The sequence below is a fragment of the Oncorhynchus masou genome, chromosome 24 (assembly GCF_036934945.1).
Source record: "Oncorhynchus masou masou isolate Uvic2021 chromosome 24, UVic_Omas_1.1, whole genome shotgun sequence".
Taxonomy (NCBI): domain Eukaryota; kingdom Metazoa; phylum Chordata; class Actinopteri; order Salmoniformes; family Salmonidae; genus Oncorhynchus; species Oncorhynchus masou.
Genome location: NC_088235.1, coordinates 109,922,763 through 109,943,357, shown reverse-complemented (window position 1 = coordinate 109,943,357; position 20,595 = coordinate 109,922,763). Strand labels below are relative to the sequence as shown.

General features: G+C 41.9%; 1 protein-coding gene across 2 annotated transcripts; it reads left to right on the top strand.

Annotated features, from left to right (window-relative positions):
- The first annotated feature begins 12,672 nt into the window (after positions 1 to 12,672).
- On the top strand, positions 12,673 to 20,186 carry commd2 (COMM domain containing 2). 2 transcript variants are annotated; one of them, XM_064936113.1, is made up of 5 exons: positions 12,673 to 12,897; positions 13,869 to 13,946; positions 14,090 to 14,172; positions 14,344 to 14,517; positions 18,153 to 20,186. In XM_064936113.1, the coding sequence occupies exons 1-5, from the start codon at positions 12,831 to 12,833 to the stop codon at positions 18,351 to 18,353; spliced, it is 603 nt and encodes a 200-aa protein (XP_064792185.1). In that variant the 5' UTR covers positions 12,673 to 12,830; the 3' UTR covers positions 18,354 to 20,186. The 2 variants fall into 2 exon arrangements, with proteins under 2 accessions (XP_064792185.1, XP_064792186.1); XM_064936114.1 differs by having other exon boundaries at positions 12,678 to 12,775.
- Positions 20,187 to 20,595: the final 409 nt, after the last annotated feature.

The window sequence follows — 20,595 nt, the reverse complement described above, 5'->3', positions numbered from 1 at the left end:
ATGAACAGCATTCTCACATAGGTATTCCTCTTGTCCAGATGGGTTTGGGCAGTGTGGATGAGTGCATCGTCTGTGGACCTATTTGGGCGGTAAGCAAATTGGAGTGGGTCTAGGGTGTCAGGTAGGGTGGAGGTGATATGGTCCTTGACTAGTCTCTCAAAGCACTTCATGATGACGGAAGTGAGTGCTACGGGGCGGTAGTCGTTTAGCTCAGTTACCTTAGCTTTCTTGGGAACAGGAACGATGGTGGCCCTCCTTGAAGCATGTGGGAACAGCAGACTGAGAGGGATTGATTGAATATGTCCGTAAACACACCAGCCAGCTGGTCTGCGCATGCTCTGAGGGCGCGGCTGGGGATGCCGTCTGGGCCTGCCGCCTTGCGAGGGTTAACACGTTTAAATGTTTTACTCACCTCGGCTGCAGTGAAGGAGAGTCCGCATGTTTTCGTTGCAGGCCGTGTCAGTGGCACTGTATTGTCCTCAAAGCGGGCAAAGAAGTTATTTAGTTTGCCTGGGAGCAAGACATCCTGGTCCGTGACTGGGCTGGTTTTCTTTTTGTAGTCCGTGATTGACTGTAGACCCTGCCACATACCTCTTGTCTGAGCCGTTGAATTGAGATTCTACTTTGTCTCTATACTGACGCTTAGCTTGTTTGATAGCCTTGCGGAGGGAATAGCTGCACTGTTTGTATTCGGTCATGTTTCCAGTCACCTTGCCCTGATTAAAAGCAGTGGTTCGCGCTTTCAGTTTCATGCGAATGCTGCCATCAATCCACTGTTTCTGGTTTGGGAATGTTTTAATCGTTGCTATGGGAACGACATCTTCAACGCACATTCTAATGAACTCGCTCACCGAATCAGCGTATTCGTCAATGTTGTTGTCTGACGCAATACGAAACATATCCCAGTCCACGTGATGGAAGCAGTCTTGGAGTGTGGAATCAGCTTGGTCGGACCAGCGTTGGACAGACCTCAGCGTGTGAGCTTCTTGTTTTAGTTTCTGTCTGTAGGCCGTGCTCAACAAAATGGAGTCGTGGTCAGCTTTTCCGAAAGCACTTCAAATCACTGCAAATGCAGTGAAAAGCTTGTTTCTGGCTCCGGCAACGTAGTATATTTCTAACTGTACAATATAACACACAAATGACCCCACCCCCAAAAAACTAATGGAGAAACGAGATTAAGAAATGTCAGAGCTAGCAATATCAGTCCGGAATTTAAATATGTTGTCTGTGTGAACACCATATGTAATATACAGCAGCAGTCAAAGGTTTGGACACCTACTCATTCCAGGTTTTATTTTTTTAAACTATTTTCTACATTGTAGAATAATAGTGAAGTCGTCAACTATGACATAACACATATGGAATCATGTAGTAACCCAAAAAACGGTTAAACAAATTCAAACATTTGAAATTCTTCAAATTAGCTTCCCTTTGCGCACTCTTGGCATTCTCTCACCTGGAATGCTTTTACAACTGTCTTGAAGGAGTTCCCACATATGCTGAGCACTTGTCGGCTGCTTTTCCTTCAGACTGTGGTCCAACTCATCCCAAACCATCTCAATTGGGTTGAGGTCGGGTGATTGTGCAGGCCAGATCATCTGATGCAGCACTCCATCACGCTCCTTGGTCAAATAGCTCTTATACAGCCTGGAGGTGTGTTGGGTCATTGTCCTGTTGGAAAAACAAATGATAGTCCCTCTATGTGCAAACCAAATGGGGTGGTGTATCGCCACAGAATGTTGTGGTAGCCATGCTGGTTAAGTATGCCTTGAATTCTAAATAAATCACTGACAGTGTCACCAGCAAAGCACCCCTGCACAATCAGACCTCCATGCTTCACGGTGGGAACCACACATGCGGAGATCATCTGTTCACTTACTCTGCGTCTGACAAAGATACGACGGTTGGAACCAAAAATCTACAATTTGGATTCATCAGACCAAAGGACAGATTTCCACAGGTCTAATGTCCTTGTCCAACTTTTGAATGGTACTGTATACATCCTCAACATGTAAAGTGTTGGTTATTTTATTTATTTAACCTTTTAACTAGGCAAGTCAGTTAAGAACAAATTATTATTTACAATGACGGCCTATGGGGGAACTATGGGTTCATTGCCTTGTTCAGGGGCATAACAGATCAGCTCTAACCACTGGGCTACCTGCTACCTCCAGTTTGATTAGCTGAAATGAAAAATCTCATTGTGTCCACAAATTACTTTACATCCCTGTTAATGAGCATTTATCCGTTTCCAAGATAATCCATCCACCTGACAGGTGTGGCATATCAAGAAGCTGATTAAACAGCAATGATCTTTACAAAGGTTCACCTTGTGCTGGGGACAATAGAAGGCCACTCTAAAATATGCAGTTTTGTCACACAATACTGATGTCTCAAGTTTTGAGGGTGTGTGCAATTGGCATGCTGACTGCAGGAATGTCCAACAGAGCTGTTGCCAGAGAACTGAATGTGAATTTCTCTACCATAAGCTACCTCAAGTCGTTTTAGAGAATTTGACAGTATGCCCAGCCGGCCTCACAACCACAGACCACATGTAACCCTGCCAGCCCAGGATCTCCCCATCCAGCTTCTCCACCTTCGGGATCATCCGAGACCAGCCATCCGGACAGCTGATGAAACAGGAGTATTTATGTATGTACTAAAGTCCTTTTGTGGTGGGAAGAACATATTAGCCATTCATTTATCCATAAATTAGAGCCTAATGAATTTATTTTAATTGACTGATTTCCTTATATGAACTGTAACTACGTACAATTGTTGCATGTTGCATTTATATTTTTGTTCAGTATAAGTAGGAAAAGGTATGCACAGCTGTGGTTATGTAGGATGAATGTAATTGTGATATCTAGAGAGATTGTAGTACTTTCTATATGGCAGCTGCTTCTGTAATACTTGTTATTTTGCTGATTATTTACAATCGAACTCAAAATGAGGTTTAAAACTTCAAAAACTATTGTGAATTCATATTTGTCTGTGGCATACAAGTTGAGCCCACATGACGGCAGTAGACTACAAGCTCATGAGGACCTGTGATTGGCCCAGTTGGAATACCAAAGACACTAGGCCAGCCCACTAAAATGCTCTGGCACCTGGCCCGGTGAGTCGACCAGGCTACAGCACTACTACCAAAGACAGTACAACAGAAGTGTCAAACTCATTTTGTCCCGGGGACCACATTTGCCGGGGGGCCGCACAGAAAATTGGTTACATTTCCTCGCCATCAAAATGTGAAAAAAATGTGTCCTCTCTCTCTCTGTCGTTTTTTGCAATTTTCGATTCTTTCTGGCTGTCTTGCTCAGCGATTCTCAACTGGTGGGTAGCGGCCCAAATTTGTGTCTCGGGAGGTTTTGAATGGGTTGTTGGTGGCTAAGTAAAAAAAAAAAAAAAGAATTTTAAATAACAAAAATACTCCAGTTTTTACATAAACGACTTAAACCAGGTCGAGAGTGTGTAAAAAAAATGATAATGAACTTGCAAAATGTTAAATCATTTAATCTCTACATTTTTTTCTTTTATCACAGTATTTCAAATATAGAGCTATTAGCAGTGCTATTTCGGTTGATTTGTGGTCGCAAACCAGTGAGTTTATTAACATTTTTCATCAAGATTATGGGCTAAATGTAATTCTTAATCAAAGTATTAATGATGAAAGAGGAGGGAATGTTGTTCCCGTGTCATTAATATAGCATAAAAAATACTTTTCCAGATTGTATTTTGGCTATGCAAATATCGGATCGCAGCTGAGACAACCTGGTTCAATTTGGGTCCCGATGCAAAACCAGTTGAGGACCACTGGTTTATCTTTCATTGATATGATAATTAGTGAGAAACTGTAAGTTCATTATCATTACTACACAGTTTAGATTTTGAAGTACCTTGAGTTCGTTGACCACCAAAAGTAAATTTATTATTAGATTTAAAAAAATACTCAAACCACCCGCAGGCCGGATCCGCCCCGGATTCCATTCATTCCTATGGAGAACTGCTTCTTCTGGTGGCTTCATAGCCTTTCACTACTGGCCAATGCATAGCATCAGCAATCAAGGGTTTATACACTGAACAAAAATATAAACACAACATGTAAAATGTTGGTCCCGTGTTTCATTAGCTGGAATAAACGATCCCAGAAATGTTCCACACACACAGAAAGAATATTTCTCTCAAATTCTGTGCACAAATTTGTCTACATCCCTGTTAATGAGCATTTCTTGTTTGCTAAAATAATCCATCCACCTGACAGGTGTGGCATATAAAGAAGCTGATTAAACAGCATGATCATTACACAGGTGCACCTTGTGCCAGCACATTAAAAAGCCACTAAAATGTGCAGTTTTGTCACACAACAATGCCCACAGATCTCTCAAGTTTTAAGGGAGCGTGCAATTGGCATATTGACTGCATGAATGTCCACCAGAGCTGTTGCCAGATAGTTTAATGTTAAATTCTCTACCATAAGCCGCCTCCTATGTCATTTTTAGAAAATGTGGCAGTACGTCCAACCAGCTTCACAACTGCAGACCACGTCAAACTACGCCAGCCCAGGACCTCCACGGCTTCTTCACCTGACAGATCATCTGAGACCAGCCACCTGGACAGCTGACGAATCTGTGGGTTTGTACAACTAAATAATTTCTGCACCAACTGTCAGAAACCGTCTCAGGGAAGCTCATCTGGGTGCTCCTCGTCCTCAACAGTGTCTTGACCTGACTGCAGTTCAGCATCGTAACCGACTTCAGTGGGCAAATGTTAACCTTCTATGGCAACTGGCACACTGGAGAAGTGTCCTCTTCATTGATGATTCCTGTTTTCAACTGTACCGGGTAGATGGCAGACAGCGTGTATGGCGTCAAGTGGGCGAACGGTTTGCTGATGTCAACGTTGTGACCAGAGTGCCCTATGGTGGGGTTATGGTATGGGCAGGCATAAGCAACGGACAACAAACACAATTTGCATTTTATCAATGGCAATTTGAATGCAGAGAGATACCGTGACGAGATCCTGAGGCCGATTGTTGTGCCATTCATCTGCTGCCATCACCTCATGTTTCAGCATGATAATGCACGACCCATGTCACAAGGATCTGTACACAATTCCTGGAAGCTGAAAATGTCCCAGTTCTTCCATGGCCTGCATACTCACCAGACATGTCACCCATTGAGCATGTTTGGGATGCTCTGGATCAACGTATACAACAGCGTGTTCTAGTTCCCGCCAATATCCAGCAACTTCTCACAGCCATTGAAGAGGAGTGGGACAACATTCCATAGGCCACAATCAACAGCCTGATCAACTCTATGTGAAGGAGATGTGTAGTGCTGCATGAGGCAAATGATGTTCACACTAGATCCTGACTGTTTTTCTGATCCATGCCCCATACTTTTTTTAGGGTAACCAAAATATGCATATCTGTATTCCCAGTCACGTGAAACCCTTAGATTCGGGCCTAATTTATTTTACACGTCTCTCTTTTTACACGTCTGTCATTGCCTTCTCAAACCCCAGCCTGGTCTGCCAAGTCTGCTTCGCAAGCGTTCCCGGAAGTCTTGTGATGTTGCGCCTCTGGGTTTTACAGACTGTACTACTGCTGTTCCACAGCTGCATCCTGTATGGAGTTGACTGTGACATCCGGGAGAAGAGGAGTGGAAGGAAAAGGGGATGAAGGGATTCCCATATCGATCAATGTGATACAATCCTCTTCCAAAGCGTCTGGTCTATATCTTAACATTAATAAGTGTGAACTCATGGCTGTCAAAGATTGTGTAACACCTTCATATTATGGTATTCCAGTAAAAGAAGAACTTCCATATTTAGGCATAACCATTACAAAGGATCAGAAGTCTAGAGGCTTACTAAATTTGAACCATCTTATTTTAAAAAAACCCAGAAGAAGCTAAATCAATGGCTACAGAGGGACTTATCTTTAAAAGGTAGAGTCCTAATAACCAAGGCTGAAGGTATCTCTAGACTAACATACGCTGCTCTATCTTTATATCTTGACAGTAAAATAAGCAAGGAGACAGACCAGATGCTTTTCAACTTTCTGTGGAGAAACCGTACCCATTACATTAGGAAAACTGTTGTAATGAACACTTATGAAAATGGTGGGCTGAATTTTATGGACTTTAATACCTTAAATAATACTTTTAAGATCAATTGGATAAAACAATTCCTAAGAAGACCCACTTCTATCTGGAATTTTATTCCTCATGTCTTCTCTACTTTTGGTGGCCTTAACTTCATGTTGTTTTGCAATTATAATATTGACAAAGTTCCAGTGAAACTTTCTGTTTTTCATCGGCAGGTTTTCTTGTCATGGTCCTTAATTTATAAACATTTTCTCCACACAGATATTATATATGGAATAATCGGGATATATTGTATAAAAATACTACTTTGTTTTTAGAATATTGGGTTCCGAAATAATATCCTATTGGTGAGCCAACTCGTAAATGCTGAGGGTCTTTTACTCAGTTATAAGGCATTCTTAGCACTTTACAAGGTCCCTGTAACAACTAAAGATGTTGCAATTGTTTTAGATGCCATTCCCTCATCTGTTGCTCTGTTATTCAGGAACGTGTCAAGACCCTCAGAGCCTACCTTCTGTTGACTCATCAGTAGGAAAGATTTGTTTCTCTTTTGGTCCATTCAACAACAGAGCGATACGATCCTTGTTTCAGCAGGATGTTGTATCTATACCTTATGTCATGCCTTATTGGAATGGATTTATTGATCATATCTGTTGGAAAAAAAGTTTGGTTGTTGCCACACACATACCTACTTGTTAACAAAATTAAGGAAGTTGCCTTTAAAATTATTCATAAAAATTATCCTGCCAACCACTAAATTAAGACGTTTAAGGAAAATGTCAACTCAATATGCTCCTTTTGTAATGACCACCCAGAAACAGTGTTGCATCTTTTTTGGCATTGTATTCATGTAAGAAAACTGTGGCAAGACATCAGTAGATTTATAATTAAACACTTTTATGAAGGTCTTACACTATTGTGGAGAGATGTACTGCTTGGATTCTTTACCTATGATAGGAATAAGCTGAAACATTTTTATGTAATTCATTTCATTATTCTTTTGGCCAAATTTCATATTCACAAATGTAAATTTACAAACAAAAAAACACATTTTCTTACCCTACAAAAATAAAAAATGGAACTGTATTTTAAGACAAATACTCTACTAACAAAAAAGCTGTTAGAATAATAAGGTTATGTATGTCCCTTAAGGTCTTTGTGTAATGTGATATTGTACCCCCTAGCCCCGCCCCCAGCCCCGCCCCCTAGATCGATTGTCCATTGTATGTAATCTGTTCCTCATGTACTCTCTGTATTGATATGTTCTTAATAAAATAAAAAAGGGGATGAGGGGGTGGAGGATATCCTCTGGGCCGACAAAATGGGCGTGGCAGATCTTACAACGCCCGGATAAGTATTTTACAGTATCAATTTAACCACATGTTATATCAGTCTGTCAATCGCTGACATAGCACAAAACCATTGGTTGACGCGTGCTATGTCGCAACCTAATAGAGATTATAAACTGGGTGGTACAAACCCTAATTGCTGATTGTCTGACAGTTGTGGTATATCACACCGTATACCACAGGTATGACAAAACATTTATTTTTACTGCTCTAATTACGTTGGTAACCAGTTTCTAATAGCAATAAAGCACCTCTGGAGTTTGTAGTATTTGTCCAATATACCACAGCTGAAGGGCTGTATCCAGGCACACTGCGTTGCCTCGTGACTAAAAACAGCCCTGAGCCGTGGTATGTTGGCCATATTGGTGTCTACTTTGAAGAATCTCAAACGTTTTTTTTGGTTACTTCCACATATGTTTTATTTCATAGTTTTGATGTCCTTACTATTATTCTACAATGCTGTAAATAATAAAGAAAAACCATTGAATGAGTAGGTGTGGTCAAACTTTTGACTGGTAATTTACTATACGAGTCGTTAGAAAATCCAAACAAATTGTTAGGATCGTAAAAAAAGCTATGCGTGAAATATGAATGTAAACGTGAAATGTAATCTGTGAACATACAAACACCATGTTACGATTACGGTCTAAACAAATCTTGTGTTGCAATTCTCACGTACAATAATAACTTTCCGCGTTTTGGCAGTATCATCTCACCTCACAAAAATGTTTTATACCAAACGGCCTGTGAGGAGCGCTTCCCGAACAAGTTTAACACGGTATAAAAAAGAAAAACGGAATTCGGGGAAACCGGTAAGACACATCCTGCACTTTTTCAAGTTAAAAGTCTCCATTCTCTATGACTCAGTTTAGTTTTCTTCACATTTAGGTAACTAATGTAATGCATTTGTTTGCCAGCGCAAGTCCAGATAGCACTAGCTGTATTATGCCTACAACAGTGAAGTTTCAGTCTGCTAGGAATAAAATGATGGCCTACCAAAAGGTCTCCTGAGGGGACTGGGATTAAACATTAAAAATACACATCACAACAAGAGAGACCTAAAACAACGACATAGGATGGCATCAACACATGACAACACAACATGGTAGCAGCACAGAGATGACCAGTTTACAGAGGAGTATAGAGTGCAGTGATGTGTCTTATAAAGAGCATTTGGTGGCTAATCTGATGGCCGAATGCTAAAGAACATTCCCATGCATGCACCAAAATATGACTAATTCAATATTGCACCATCCCATTTCTGGGCTCTGTCTGCAATCATCACCAGTAGTAGGGAAATGGAGATACCTAGTCAGCTGTACAACTGAATCAGAGAGGGGCGGGGGGCTGCCATAATCGACATCAACGTGTTCGGCGCCCGGGGAACAGTAGGTTAACTGCCTTGCTCAAAACAGAATGACAGAATTTTACCTTGTCACCTCTGGGATTGGATTCAACAACTTTTCAGTTACTGGCCCAACGCGCTAATCACTAGGCTACCAGGAATAATGAAACATTGATTATTATTCTATGTTTGGTGAATCTATAAATTATGTATGACCACTGGAGTCTTGGCCACTTAAAATATATATATTTTTGAATATTTTGATATTTATTTAATCACTCAAAGTCTTGCCAAATAATATTTTGTAGGAGCCGTTAATATGAATTTAACATACAGACTTTGAAATGAACAAGGGAGAGGTTAAACAGTCTGGCATAAGCTTATCCTCAAACTTTACAATAACTCTGTTGCTGTAGTCTTCGGTAGTCTCCCTATAGGCTATTCCCTCCATTGCGATACTGCTGCCCAGTTGAAGAGCTTGTGAACTCCATGCAGCACCACAGCACCATGCGCCTTCGGTAAAACACCCCTCAGCCTCAGAAGATACCCTTCGCAGCCATAGTCATTATACCCTTAATGTAGGCCTCTTTGCCTTGTAGCCAAGGAAAGTGCAGAGCATGTGTGGAGCTCGTCATTCCAACACTTCTGAACATCTAATTCATCCTTCGTTCAGTTCAGTTCAGTCACTTTGTCGTCCATTCAGTCTTTTGTCTTGAGTTGCAATAGGAACTAAATCAAAGAGAATTGAACAGTCTCATCCATACGTTTATTGAAATCCATGTGTGTAATTCAAAATTATATACATTTTACAAAGTTCTTTAGCCTATCACTTTAATAATTCAATATTTAATTTAGGCCTAATCCACATAAAAAAATAGGCCTTCAACATAGGCATTGCAATTTAGGCTATAATTTGGGGGTACTGGTGTCTTGTGGAATAATTGTGTAACTTTATTTGTGTTTTATAACTTTTTTATTATGAAGCTCCCTTTAAAAAGAGACCCTAGCTCACAGGCTGCTAAATATATCAGATAGAACAGTTTGTGACTAGGGGGGCTGGAGTCTTTGACCATTTTTAGGGCCTTCCTCTGACACTGCCTAGTATAGAGGTACTGAGGATGGCAGGAAGCTTGGCCCCTCTGTCGTGCCTTGCGGTCGGAGGCCAAGCAGTTGCCATACCAGGCAGTGATGCAACCACTGAGGACCCATGCCAAAACTTTTCAGTCTTCTGATGGGGAATAGGTTTTGTCGTGCCCTCTTCATAACCGTCTTGGTGTGCTTGGACCATGTTAGTTTGTTGGTGATGTGGACACCAAGGAACTTGAAGCTCTCAACCTGCTCCACGACAGCCCGCGTCGATGAGAATGGGGGTGTGCTCGGTCCTCCTTTTCCTGTAGTACACAATCATCTCCTTTGTCTTGATCACGTTGAGGGAGAGGTTGTTGTCCTGGCACCACATAAGGCCTACAGTCTGTGCTCCCAAATACTGGAGAAAGTGTGATTCATGAGGTTACATGATCACCACAATAGCCCCATGTGACTGTAAAAACAAATCATGCAATGATAAGGCTATGAAATAACACTCAACAGCATGGCATATTTAGCTGGCGAAATAGGCCTAGCCTAAACAATATTTAATTTTTATTTTGCAGCTCAGGCGGTTATTCTAGACAAGGCTCTTCTGTGTCTTTATCATTCTCACACAAGTCATTCGCTAAAGGCCCAAGCCTATACTACGTCATCTACTGGTATAACGCCATTATTGAATGCAGTTCTAAAACAAGCTCTAGACTTTTTTTTTTTTTTTTTTTAAATAAAACCGGAAGCTGCAAAGCAACTCTAAAGTCTGGGCTAGAGTTGCTAAATTGTCTAGCTACGTTCAGGTTCATGTCCTTTACTGATGACACATTACTGACAAAAGCTTGTACTCATAAAAAAAATATTTAACCGAGTAAAGGGAGACAAAGTTTAAAAAACAATTAACTGGTAAATGTTCATTCATAGTCATTCACACATCTGTTCAGAATTATGTTTATTACAGTTCCTCGGTGCTGTTGACTTCACAATGGAGGAATTGTTAATTCCAGTGATTCTTGAAAAATATCTATAAATGGTATTGCACTGCAAGAGTGTGGTACAGTTCAACTAATAGAAAGTTATAGAAAAAAACATGTAGTGTAAACATGTACGCAGTGGTGTAAAGTACTTAAGTAAAAATACTTGAAAGTACTACTTAAGTAGTTTTTTTTTTAGGTATCTGTACTTTACTTTATTTATATTTTTGACAACTTTTACTTCATTACATCCCTAAAGACAATAATGTACTTTTTACTCCATACATTATTCCTGAAACCCAAAAGTCCTTGTTACATTTAGAACGCTTAAAGGGGTGGGAAATTCCAATCCTTGAGGGCCTGATTGGTGTCACAGTTTTGACCCAGTCCCAGCTAACACACCTGACTCCAAGAATCACCTAAACCTTCAGTTTCGAATGCAATTTGATTAACCCGCTGTGTTTGCTAGTGTAACAGTATTATTTAGTCCGTCCCCTCGCCCCTACCTGGGCTCGAACCCCTCTGCACACATACACAGCTGACACCCGCGAAGCATCGTTATACCCATCGCTGCTCAAAAGCCGCGGCCCTTTCAGAGCAAGGTGAACCACTACTTCAAGGTCTCAGAGCGAGTGACGTCACCGATCGAAACGCTATTAGCGCGCACCACCGCTAACTGGCTAGCCATTTCACATCGGTTACACTCGGGATGGAGAAAAAGTGTGACACCAATCAGGCCCTTGAGGACTGGAGTTGCCCACCCTGTGAAATTCACACACTTATCAATAGAACATCCCTGGTCATCCCTACTGACTCTGATCTGGCGGACTCACTAAACACAAATGCTTTGTTTGTAAATGATGTCTGAGTGTTGCAGTGTGCCCCTGGCTACCCGAAAATAAAATAAAAAAACAATAAAATGATGCAGTCTGGTTTACTTAATATAAGGAATTTGAAATGATTTATACTTTTACTTAAAATACTTAAGTATATTTTAGTATATTTTAGCAATTACATTTACTTTTGATACTTAAGTATATTGGGGCGGCAGGGTAGCCTAGTGTTTAGAGCGTTGGACTAGTAACCGGAAGGTTGCAAGTTAAAATACCTGAGCTTTGCCCCCGAACAGGCAGTTAACCCACTGTTCCTAGGCTGTCATTGAAAATAAGAATTGGTTCTTAACTGACTTGCCTTGTTAAATAAAAATATTTAAAACCAAATACTTTTAGACTTTTACTCAAGTAGTATTTTACTTGGGTGACTTTCACTTGAGTCACTTTCTATTAAGGTATCTTTACTTTTACTCAAGTATGACAATTGGGTACTTTTTCCACCACTGCGTGTACGTAGCCTACTTGAAATCAGTGTTTTTTTCAGCCTCCAGACATCAAGGTTGGAATGCCAAGGTTGTTATCACTGTTTAAAAACTCAAAAATGTGAAGCCCCTCAAGTGCCTGGTGATAGTGTGGCCTATTGTGATGAATACCAGACAGAATAGTGATCATTTCAACAACTTCATTTCAACACCCATGTGTTGTACAATGTCCTGCCTCGAGGTAGAGTGTTGGGCCAGTAACCGAATGTTTGACGGTGTAAATGACAGAGTTTAAGAGGTGGAAAAAAATGTAAATCTGTTGCTGTGCCCTTGAGCAAGGCATTTAACGTGTCAATGGTGGCCCTGGCCGTGACACCCCTGTGGGTGTCTTAGGGGGAGTTGGGATATGCAAGAAATACATTTACATTAAACACTTGTGACAGGACAAATATAAGCAGGCCAGTGCGGCAGGAAACCGGAACCTTTTTTCTGCTGCAACTTTGTTTCTTTCGAATTGTATGGGCTGTAGAATTTTGATCCTGGTGGTCATGTGATTTTGATCAGCCTAGTTAGCTAACTGATAAAAGTCAACATTTCATTCTGTAGTAGGTACATTTTTGTCGACTTTGCACAATAAGAGTTAGACTATAACTTATAATAATGCTGTTGGTGTTATCTGACGAACATAAGGAGCACCTGGGGTTTCTGCCAGAGGTGGACTCTGCGGGTAAATATGACTGTTAGCATGACAGCTAGCTAATGTTACCAGCTGTCATTAGACTAACTAAATCAACGCTAGATTCATTGTGTTTTAAAGTTATTCAACCAGCGAATACAGTGCAACATTGAGTCTTGATCCAACATAGATTCATAGATTGTCCTGTCTGTTATCAAGATGTGATTCTAGCTAACGTTCGCTATTTCCGTCTGCCTATAATGTTACTGTGCCTGTCCAGAAACAACCTAGCTACCTATACCCCTTGAGTGGATCTGAAATTACTAATGGGTATAGCAATATGTCAAATGCCACTAGACTATCAGAGAGCAAGGGAGTGCCGAGGCGGGATAGGTGCTTACATGTTCTGTTTTTAAAGGCGAATTGGCTGTGGAAGCCAAAATACTCAATCTAAACGTGAATCGATACTCAATTGCGGTACGGTTATAGAAACATAGTTCCCTTTACTTTCATATCACATTAAAAAAAAGTTTGTGGCGTCCGTCTTACGTTTATACGCGGACACCGGTGTTCGGAGACGCAGATTCGCACCGGTCGTCCACTCGGTGTGTAATATGTCCGTGTGGGAGCCCTAATCCTATAAAAGTTGTGTAGTAATTTAACCTTTTCATTTTTGAAAATAATTTCACGCTGATATGGAATATACGTTCCTTAGGTTTCCAAAACCGTACCACAAGCGATGCGTATTAATATTTAGAGCAAGCTGGTCCGAGAAGATAATTTAGTCAATAGACGCTAACATAATTAACGTCTATGAATAGGGTAACATAGTCCTTGGACAATACTGAGTAACGTTAGGCTCCTTTAGTCCGTTATTGGGCTAGCCAGGGCTTTATGGCCCTACGCTTTAACGCCCACTAGCTGCTGTACAGCCGAGTGGTAGGCTAATGGTGATCTGGACCAGAGTCACAGGATCATTGCCACAAGTTTGAGGGGTAATATTTCTTGTTTTTCCTTATCAGTGGTTGGTGAATTTGGACGAATAGCGGTTGAGTTCCTGCGAAAGGGAACAAACCCTAAGATCTATGAGGGGGCTGCCAGTAAGTATCAGTTTCCAAGCTTGCATGATTCTTCCTACAAAACATTTTATCCATGTAAAGCTGTCATTCCATTTCTTTGTTCAACATGTCTTACATGGTAGACTTGTAGCTGACTAGTTTCCCCTCCTCACTGTGTCCTTCAGGGAAGCTGAGTGTTGACGCAGAGACCGTACAGCATGGTGTGGAGGGGCTCATGTACCTGCTCACCGAGAGCTCCAAACTCATGGTGAGTGGGTACCTAGAGCCTGCCCTATACCCTTCCTACACCTAACACACTGAGGGACGAGAAGTTAGACAGAGGAGTGTAACTAGCACACTTACATTGAGGCAGCTCTCGGAAGAGTTCAGAATCAACTTTCATGTTAAGCCTGTTCTCTGCCTTGTGTATGTGTTGCAGATCTCTGAGGTGGACTTTCAGGACTCCGTGCTGGTGCTGGGCTTCACCGAGGAGCTGAACCACCTGCTGCAGCAGCTCTACCTGGAAAACAGGAAGGAGATCCGACACATCCTGGGTGAACTCACCCCCTCACTGCCACACTACCACAACCTGGAGTGGAGGCTGGACGTGCAGGTGCTCTGTTGTCCGTTTGTTTTCTCTGTCTGCATGTCACTCTGTTGGCCTGTCTGTGTGTGGGCTTCTTTTGTGCGTGCAGGGTTGCTAAGTCTGCGGTTTCCCTGACAAATTGGGATACTTTGACAACGATGTCGCGGGTGAAAATGTATTGGTTGTGGGTTTTTGGCCTATTTTTAAGTTGCAACGGTCAATCACAATCGCTGATCATTTGTTAAAATGCATTAGATTGACAGCAACACAGTCAGTCAGATTAGGCTGCTGGGGGGAAAAATACAATGTCTGTTGTTGACAAGCATCGTCAGTTCATATCCATATTATTAATATTTAATTCAGTGATTGAAAGTATGACCCCCCCCATCCTCAGTAGCCTATTTCAGCAGACTATTGGGAAACACTTAACTCAAATTCGCCTCGCTATTCATGTTACGGGGAGCCTCTGAGAATAACATTGATGCTTACACGGTGACGGAGTTCATCAGGAAGTCTATAGGGGATGTTGTTCCCACTGTGACTATTAAAACCTGCCCAAACCAGAAACCGTGGATAAATGGCAGCATTCACGCAAAACTGAAAACGTGAACCACCGCATTTAACCATGGCAAGGTGACTGGGAATATGGTTGAATATAAACAGTGTAGTCTTGAAGCAAGTGGGGACAGCATACTGGGATAGGGAGAGATTGAATATGTCCGGAAACACACCAGCCAGCTGGTCTGCGCATGCTCTGAGGACGCGGCTGGGGATGCCGTCTGGGCTGGTACCTTGCGAGGGTTAACACGCTTAAATGTATATGGCAGGGTCTACAGACAATCACGGACTACAAAAGGTAGACCAGCCACGTCGCGGACACCGACATCTTGCTTCCGGACAAGCTAAACACCTTCTTCGCCCGCTTTGAGGATAACACAGTGCCACCGACGCGGCCCGCTAAGAACTGTGGACTCCGTGAATAAGACTGTTAAACGTGTTAAACCTCGCAAGGCTGCCGGCCCAGACGACATCCCTAGCCGTGTCCTCGGAGCATGCGCAGACCAGCTGGCTGGAGTGTTTACAGACATATTCAATCAACCCTTATCTTAGTCTGCTGAGCCTACATGCTTCAAGATGGCTACCATTGTTCCTGTACCCAAGAAAGCAAAGGTAACTGAACTAAATGACTATCGCCCCGTAGCACTCACTTCTGTCATCATGAAGTGCTTTGAGACTAGTCAAGGATCATATCACCTCTACCTTACCTGCCACTCTAGACCCACTTCAATTTGCTTATCGCCCCAATAGGGCAATCATTAGCACATTTCCCTATCCCATCTGGACAAGAGGAATACCTATGTAAGAATGTTTTTCATTGACTAGCTCCGCCTTCACCATAGTGGCCTTCAAGCTCATCATTAAGCTTGAGGCCCTGGGTCTGAACCCTGCCCTGTGCAACTGGTCCTGGACTTCCTGACGGGCCGCCCCCAGGTGGTGAAGGTAGGAAGCAACACCTCCACTTCGCTGATCCTCAACAATGTGGCCTCACAAGGATGTGTGCTCAGCCCCCTCCTGTACTCCCTGTTCATCCAATCATCTAGTTTCCAGTCGACACAACAGTAGTAGGCTTGTTTACCAACAATGACGAGACCGCCTTCAGAGAGGAGGTGAAGGCTCTGGGAGTGTGGTGCCAGGAAAATAGCATCTCAATCAATGTCAACAAAACAAAGGAGATGATTGTGGACTTTAGGAAACAGCAGAGGGATCCCCCCCCCCAGGTGGAAAGTTTTTAAGTTCCTCCGTGTACACATCACTGACAATCTGAAATGGTCCATCCACACAGACAGTGTGGTGAAATTCGCCTTGGCCCCTAAGACCCTCAAACTTTTACAGATGCACAATTGAGAGCATCCTGTCGGGCTGTATCACCGCCTGGTACGGCAACTGCACCGCCCACAACCGCACGGTTCTCCAGAGGGTGGTATGGTCATCCCAACGCATCACCGGGGGGCACTACCGGTCCTGCTGGACACCTACAGCACCCGATGTCACAGGAAGGCCAAAAAGATCATCAAGGATGTCAACCCTCGAGCCACGGCCTGTTCACCCCGCTACCATCTATAAGACGAGGTCGGTACAGGTGCATCAAAGCTGGGGTTGAGACTGAACAGATTCTCTATCTCAAAGCCATCGGACTGTTAAATAGCCATCATTAACCGGCTTCCACCCGGTTACTCAACCCTGCACCTTAGAGGCTGCTGCCCTATATATACATAGACATATACAGTACCAGTCAAAAGTTTTGACACACCTACTCATTCAAGGGTTTTTCTTTATTTGTACTATTTTCTACATTGTAGAATAATAGTGAAGACATCAAAACTATGAAATAACACACATGGAATCATGTGTAACCAGAAAAGTGTTAAACGAATCAAAATATATTTTAGATTCTTCAAAGTAGCCACCTTTTGCCTTGATGACAGCTTTGCACACTATTGGCTTGTTCCTAATATTTATATTTCTTAATTCCATTCTTTTACTTTCAGATTTGTGTATATTGTTGTGAATTGTTAGATACTACTGCACTGTTGGAGCTAGGAACACAAGCATTTCACTACACCCGCAATAACATCTGCTTAATATGTATATGCAATCAAATTTTGATTTGATAAATGATTCTGTCAAATTTGAACTAAGCAAGCTGCTAAATCGTTCAGCCTACGTCTTGCCTAGGCTACTGTAGGCGATCTGAAATTAGATGTCGTCCTATCAGGGGCTATAGTCAGCCTGCATCTCGTTTAGCAAACCATGGCAAAGGTGAATTACTATCATAAACCTAGATTTTAGTGTGTAGCCTATCCCTATTGAAACGACAAGTCATTCTCGTAGACAGGCCATTTTATACATTTCTTTAATTAATTATATATTTTTTGTCTTAACATCCGGGCACAATTGCCAGAAAATAGTTTTAACATTAGTTTTTTTTGGAAGTTCGTTCAAGTGTTGCTTGTGCAGAGGTTTCGAGGTTCCTCTGTCCAACTCACTCCAATCTCCTGTTGGATTTATCTGTAGTTATGCACATGTGCAAAAGGTATTTATTTACAATTATAAACTGGGCTCGAGCCCGGAATGCTGATTGGCTGAAAGCTGTGTTCAATAAGACTATATACCATGTGTTTGACATGGTGTTTATTTATTTTTTACTGTTCTAATTGCGTTGGTAACCAGTTTATAATCGCAATAAGGCACCTCGGTGGTAGTGGTATATGGCCAATATACCACAGTTAAGGGATGTATTCTTGTGAAATATTCAATTTCCTTTATTAGGTCACCTCCTAGTGGTATATGGCCAATATACCACAGCTAAGGGATGTGTTCTTGTGAAATATTCAAATTCTTTTAGTAGGTCACCTCCTAGCTCGCAATAAGTTTTTGATGAAAACCAAATGTTGCTTCTAACGTCATTACAAGTCGATATTCCTGCCTGATAACGTCATGGAAAAATTGTTTTATTGAATAAATGCTGCAATTTTTGGGGGGGAGAGGGGCTAGTTAGACCTGTGTGTGAGAGTGGAGTCTTTCTGTGTTTGTCTCTCTTTGATGGTACATCAATTCAGTTTGTAAAAATAAAAAGTCCCCCTCCCATCTCTCTCCTCTAGCTGGCTAGTCGTGCCCTCCGGCAGCAGGTTAAGCCTACAGTGACTATGAAGCTGCACCTGGAGGAGAGTGGCGGTGATAAGAGCGCTAAGGTACTACAGACTGACCCTGCCACCCTGATGCACCTCATCCAGGAGCTGGAGAAAGCCCTAGCTGAGCTCAAGACCACCCATTGCCGCAGGATCTTACGCAACATCAAATAGGGACCTCCGACTGACAACTATTGTCTGTTATTGAACTGGGACGTCACTGATCTGGACGCGTGCAACATCAAATCCTTTGGACACAGATTCCTGTGCAACATCAAACAGGGTTCTATTCCTTGACCCCGGAACCCTATGTAAGAGCAAATAGGTTCCCCCCTGACATGAAATTATTTCTCAACTTTGAATTGAGCTCTGCCAGCAGAGGGCGCTACAGCTTACCCTGCATCAGGAATAGCAGGGATAGGAGATGGGCCACTATCACATAGGATAAAACTTTGTTGCCTGAAGTGCTTATGTCTCCTTGTCTCCTTTTTTACTTTGGATCAAGACCCGTCGACACAGAGTGTCTTGGAGTAGGATGGCTTATCTAGGATCAGTTTAGCCTTTTAGCTCATAATGAATCAGATTTAAATGGACAGATCCTAGATCAGCTCTCACCTACTCTGAGACGCTTTGTGGACACAGGCCCTGGGAGAGCTGATCAGGAAAAGTGAAATAAAAATGGCAGAGGCCACCTGGGGCATGCTATCACCTGTGCACTTTTATTCCGATCGGGGAGGGAGACGAGGCCACACTAAGGTGTTGAGATGTAGACATGTAAAGGCATTGCAATTCTAATTCACGTAGCTAATGGCAATCACAATAACCAGATCAGAATTAGGTAGGAGGTTATTTTGGGCATTTCTAATGTGGTATGTGGAGGTTACTCATGGATATTTTCTAACCTTGTGGAAACACAGCACTTGGCAAAAGCCCTCAGTCGTAATCATGCAGTGCTTTTGCATTCATCTTCTTTGATCATTGAATTTGTTCACCTTCACATGTAAAAGTGTTAATTGTATTTTATATCACTTTTTTTGTGCTAACATTTTTTGGGGGGGGATAGCCTTGATTCTTTTCACGGACCAATTGACCCTTTGCTAAGCCCTGCCCCAGAATGTTGGGCAACCAATCGCATCACTCAAATGGATAGCAACCGTCGTCATGTTCAACTCGGACAAGCTCCGGTTTAAATCACATGAAATCCAGTGAGGACTATGGCAAAAATAGTTTTCTTTAAAAAAAACATTTAGCCTAAATAACTGAACAGTGCAGCAGGAGTACTTGATACTGTGATTCCTGAAATGCAGAGCCTGTTGATGGAGTATTTTTCAAATCTGAAATTATACTAATAACATTGTTTGCTAGTTCAGCTGGGTAGCAAGCTCTGTCTCATTAGCGAGCCACTTAATATAACTTGTTTTCTCAATGTATGTTAGCTAGCGAAGTTAGGAGTTGTATTCATAACATTGCTATCTGGTATCGACATCAGGATATGATTTGAAAGCGCTAGTTGGCTCCAAAGGGGGTTATAGTTTTGACTGCATGCTGACAGAGCCTTTCCGTGGCTAGCTGCACCACTAGCATAATTTGATCAGGTTCTCAGGAAACAATTGTAATGACAGTCCACTACAACATACCCAAGCTTTTCCTGATTAGCAAATGTTTATTATCAATATGTATTAGAAAACACAGTTTGAGATCATTGTGAGGGGATGTCGCCAGTGGTTGAATGGGGAATTGGACCGCACTGGAAAATGTTTTCCGATGTTGCAACAGTAACCAAGGAGGGGGCGGGCATAGAGAAGGGTCAGTTATGGAGGACGGTGAGAGAACACTGCACTGTATAATGTAGAGGATTCAGAATGTGTTCTTCCTGTTATACATCAAGTGTTAATTTTTTTGTTTTACTTCTGCATGTCTGACTAATGTATTCTTCTAGGATTGCTGATGATTTTTGAGTGGCTGAATGTTACTTTGAATTTTATAAAGCAAAGAAGTCAAAATGTTTACCTGCGACTGTTTCTTGAGCAACAGAGAACAGTATTTAGATATTGCCGTCTATTCATTTTTCAAAGACTGAAGTCAAGTTTTCGTGAGTTAATTTTTTGGCAAAGCATTTTTTGTGAACACATGCCTGTTCATTGGTTTATAATACTATTACTTCTCAAATAGGGAATGATTACACATAAATACCTCCATCAGCAAACTACTTAACAAAACAGCAACTTAGGCCAATCAACTCAACTGTGCTTCTGTTTTTGTTTTGATGTATAGTATCGGTAAACCACCACTATCAGCAAAACGAAAGCAGAGACTTGACTGAGACCTAATTCAACTCCTATGGCAGTCTTAAGACACAGTAGGCGGGAGAATATAGTAGCTGGAAATGAACCTTTGCGGGGGTTGCCTTGCCCGG

Bases quoted from the DNA above. Each gene is read 5' to 3' on its own strand.
- commd2 (XM_064936113.1), top strand. From the start codon at position 12,831: ATGCTGTTGGTGTTATCTGACGAACATAAGGAGCACCTGGGGTTTCTG. The intron at 13,947-14,089 runs GTAAGTATCAGT...TGTGTCCTTCAG, and splicing joins GATCTATGAGGGGGCTGCCA to GGAAGCTGAGTGTTGACGCA. The intron at 14,518-18,152 runs GTGCTCTGTTGT...TCTCTCCTCTAG, and splicing joins AGTGGAGGCTGGACGTGCAG to CTGGCTAGTCGTGCCCTCCG.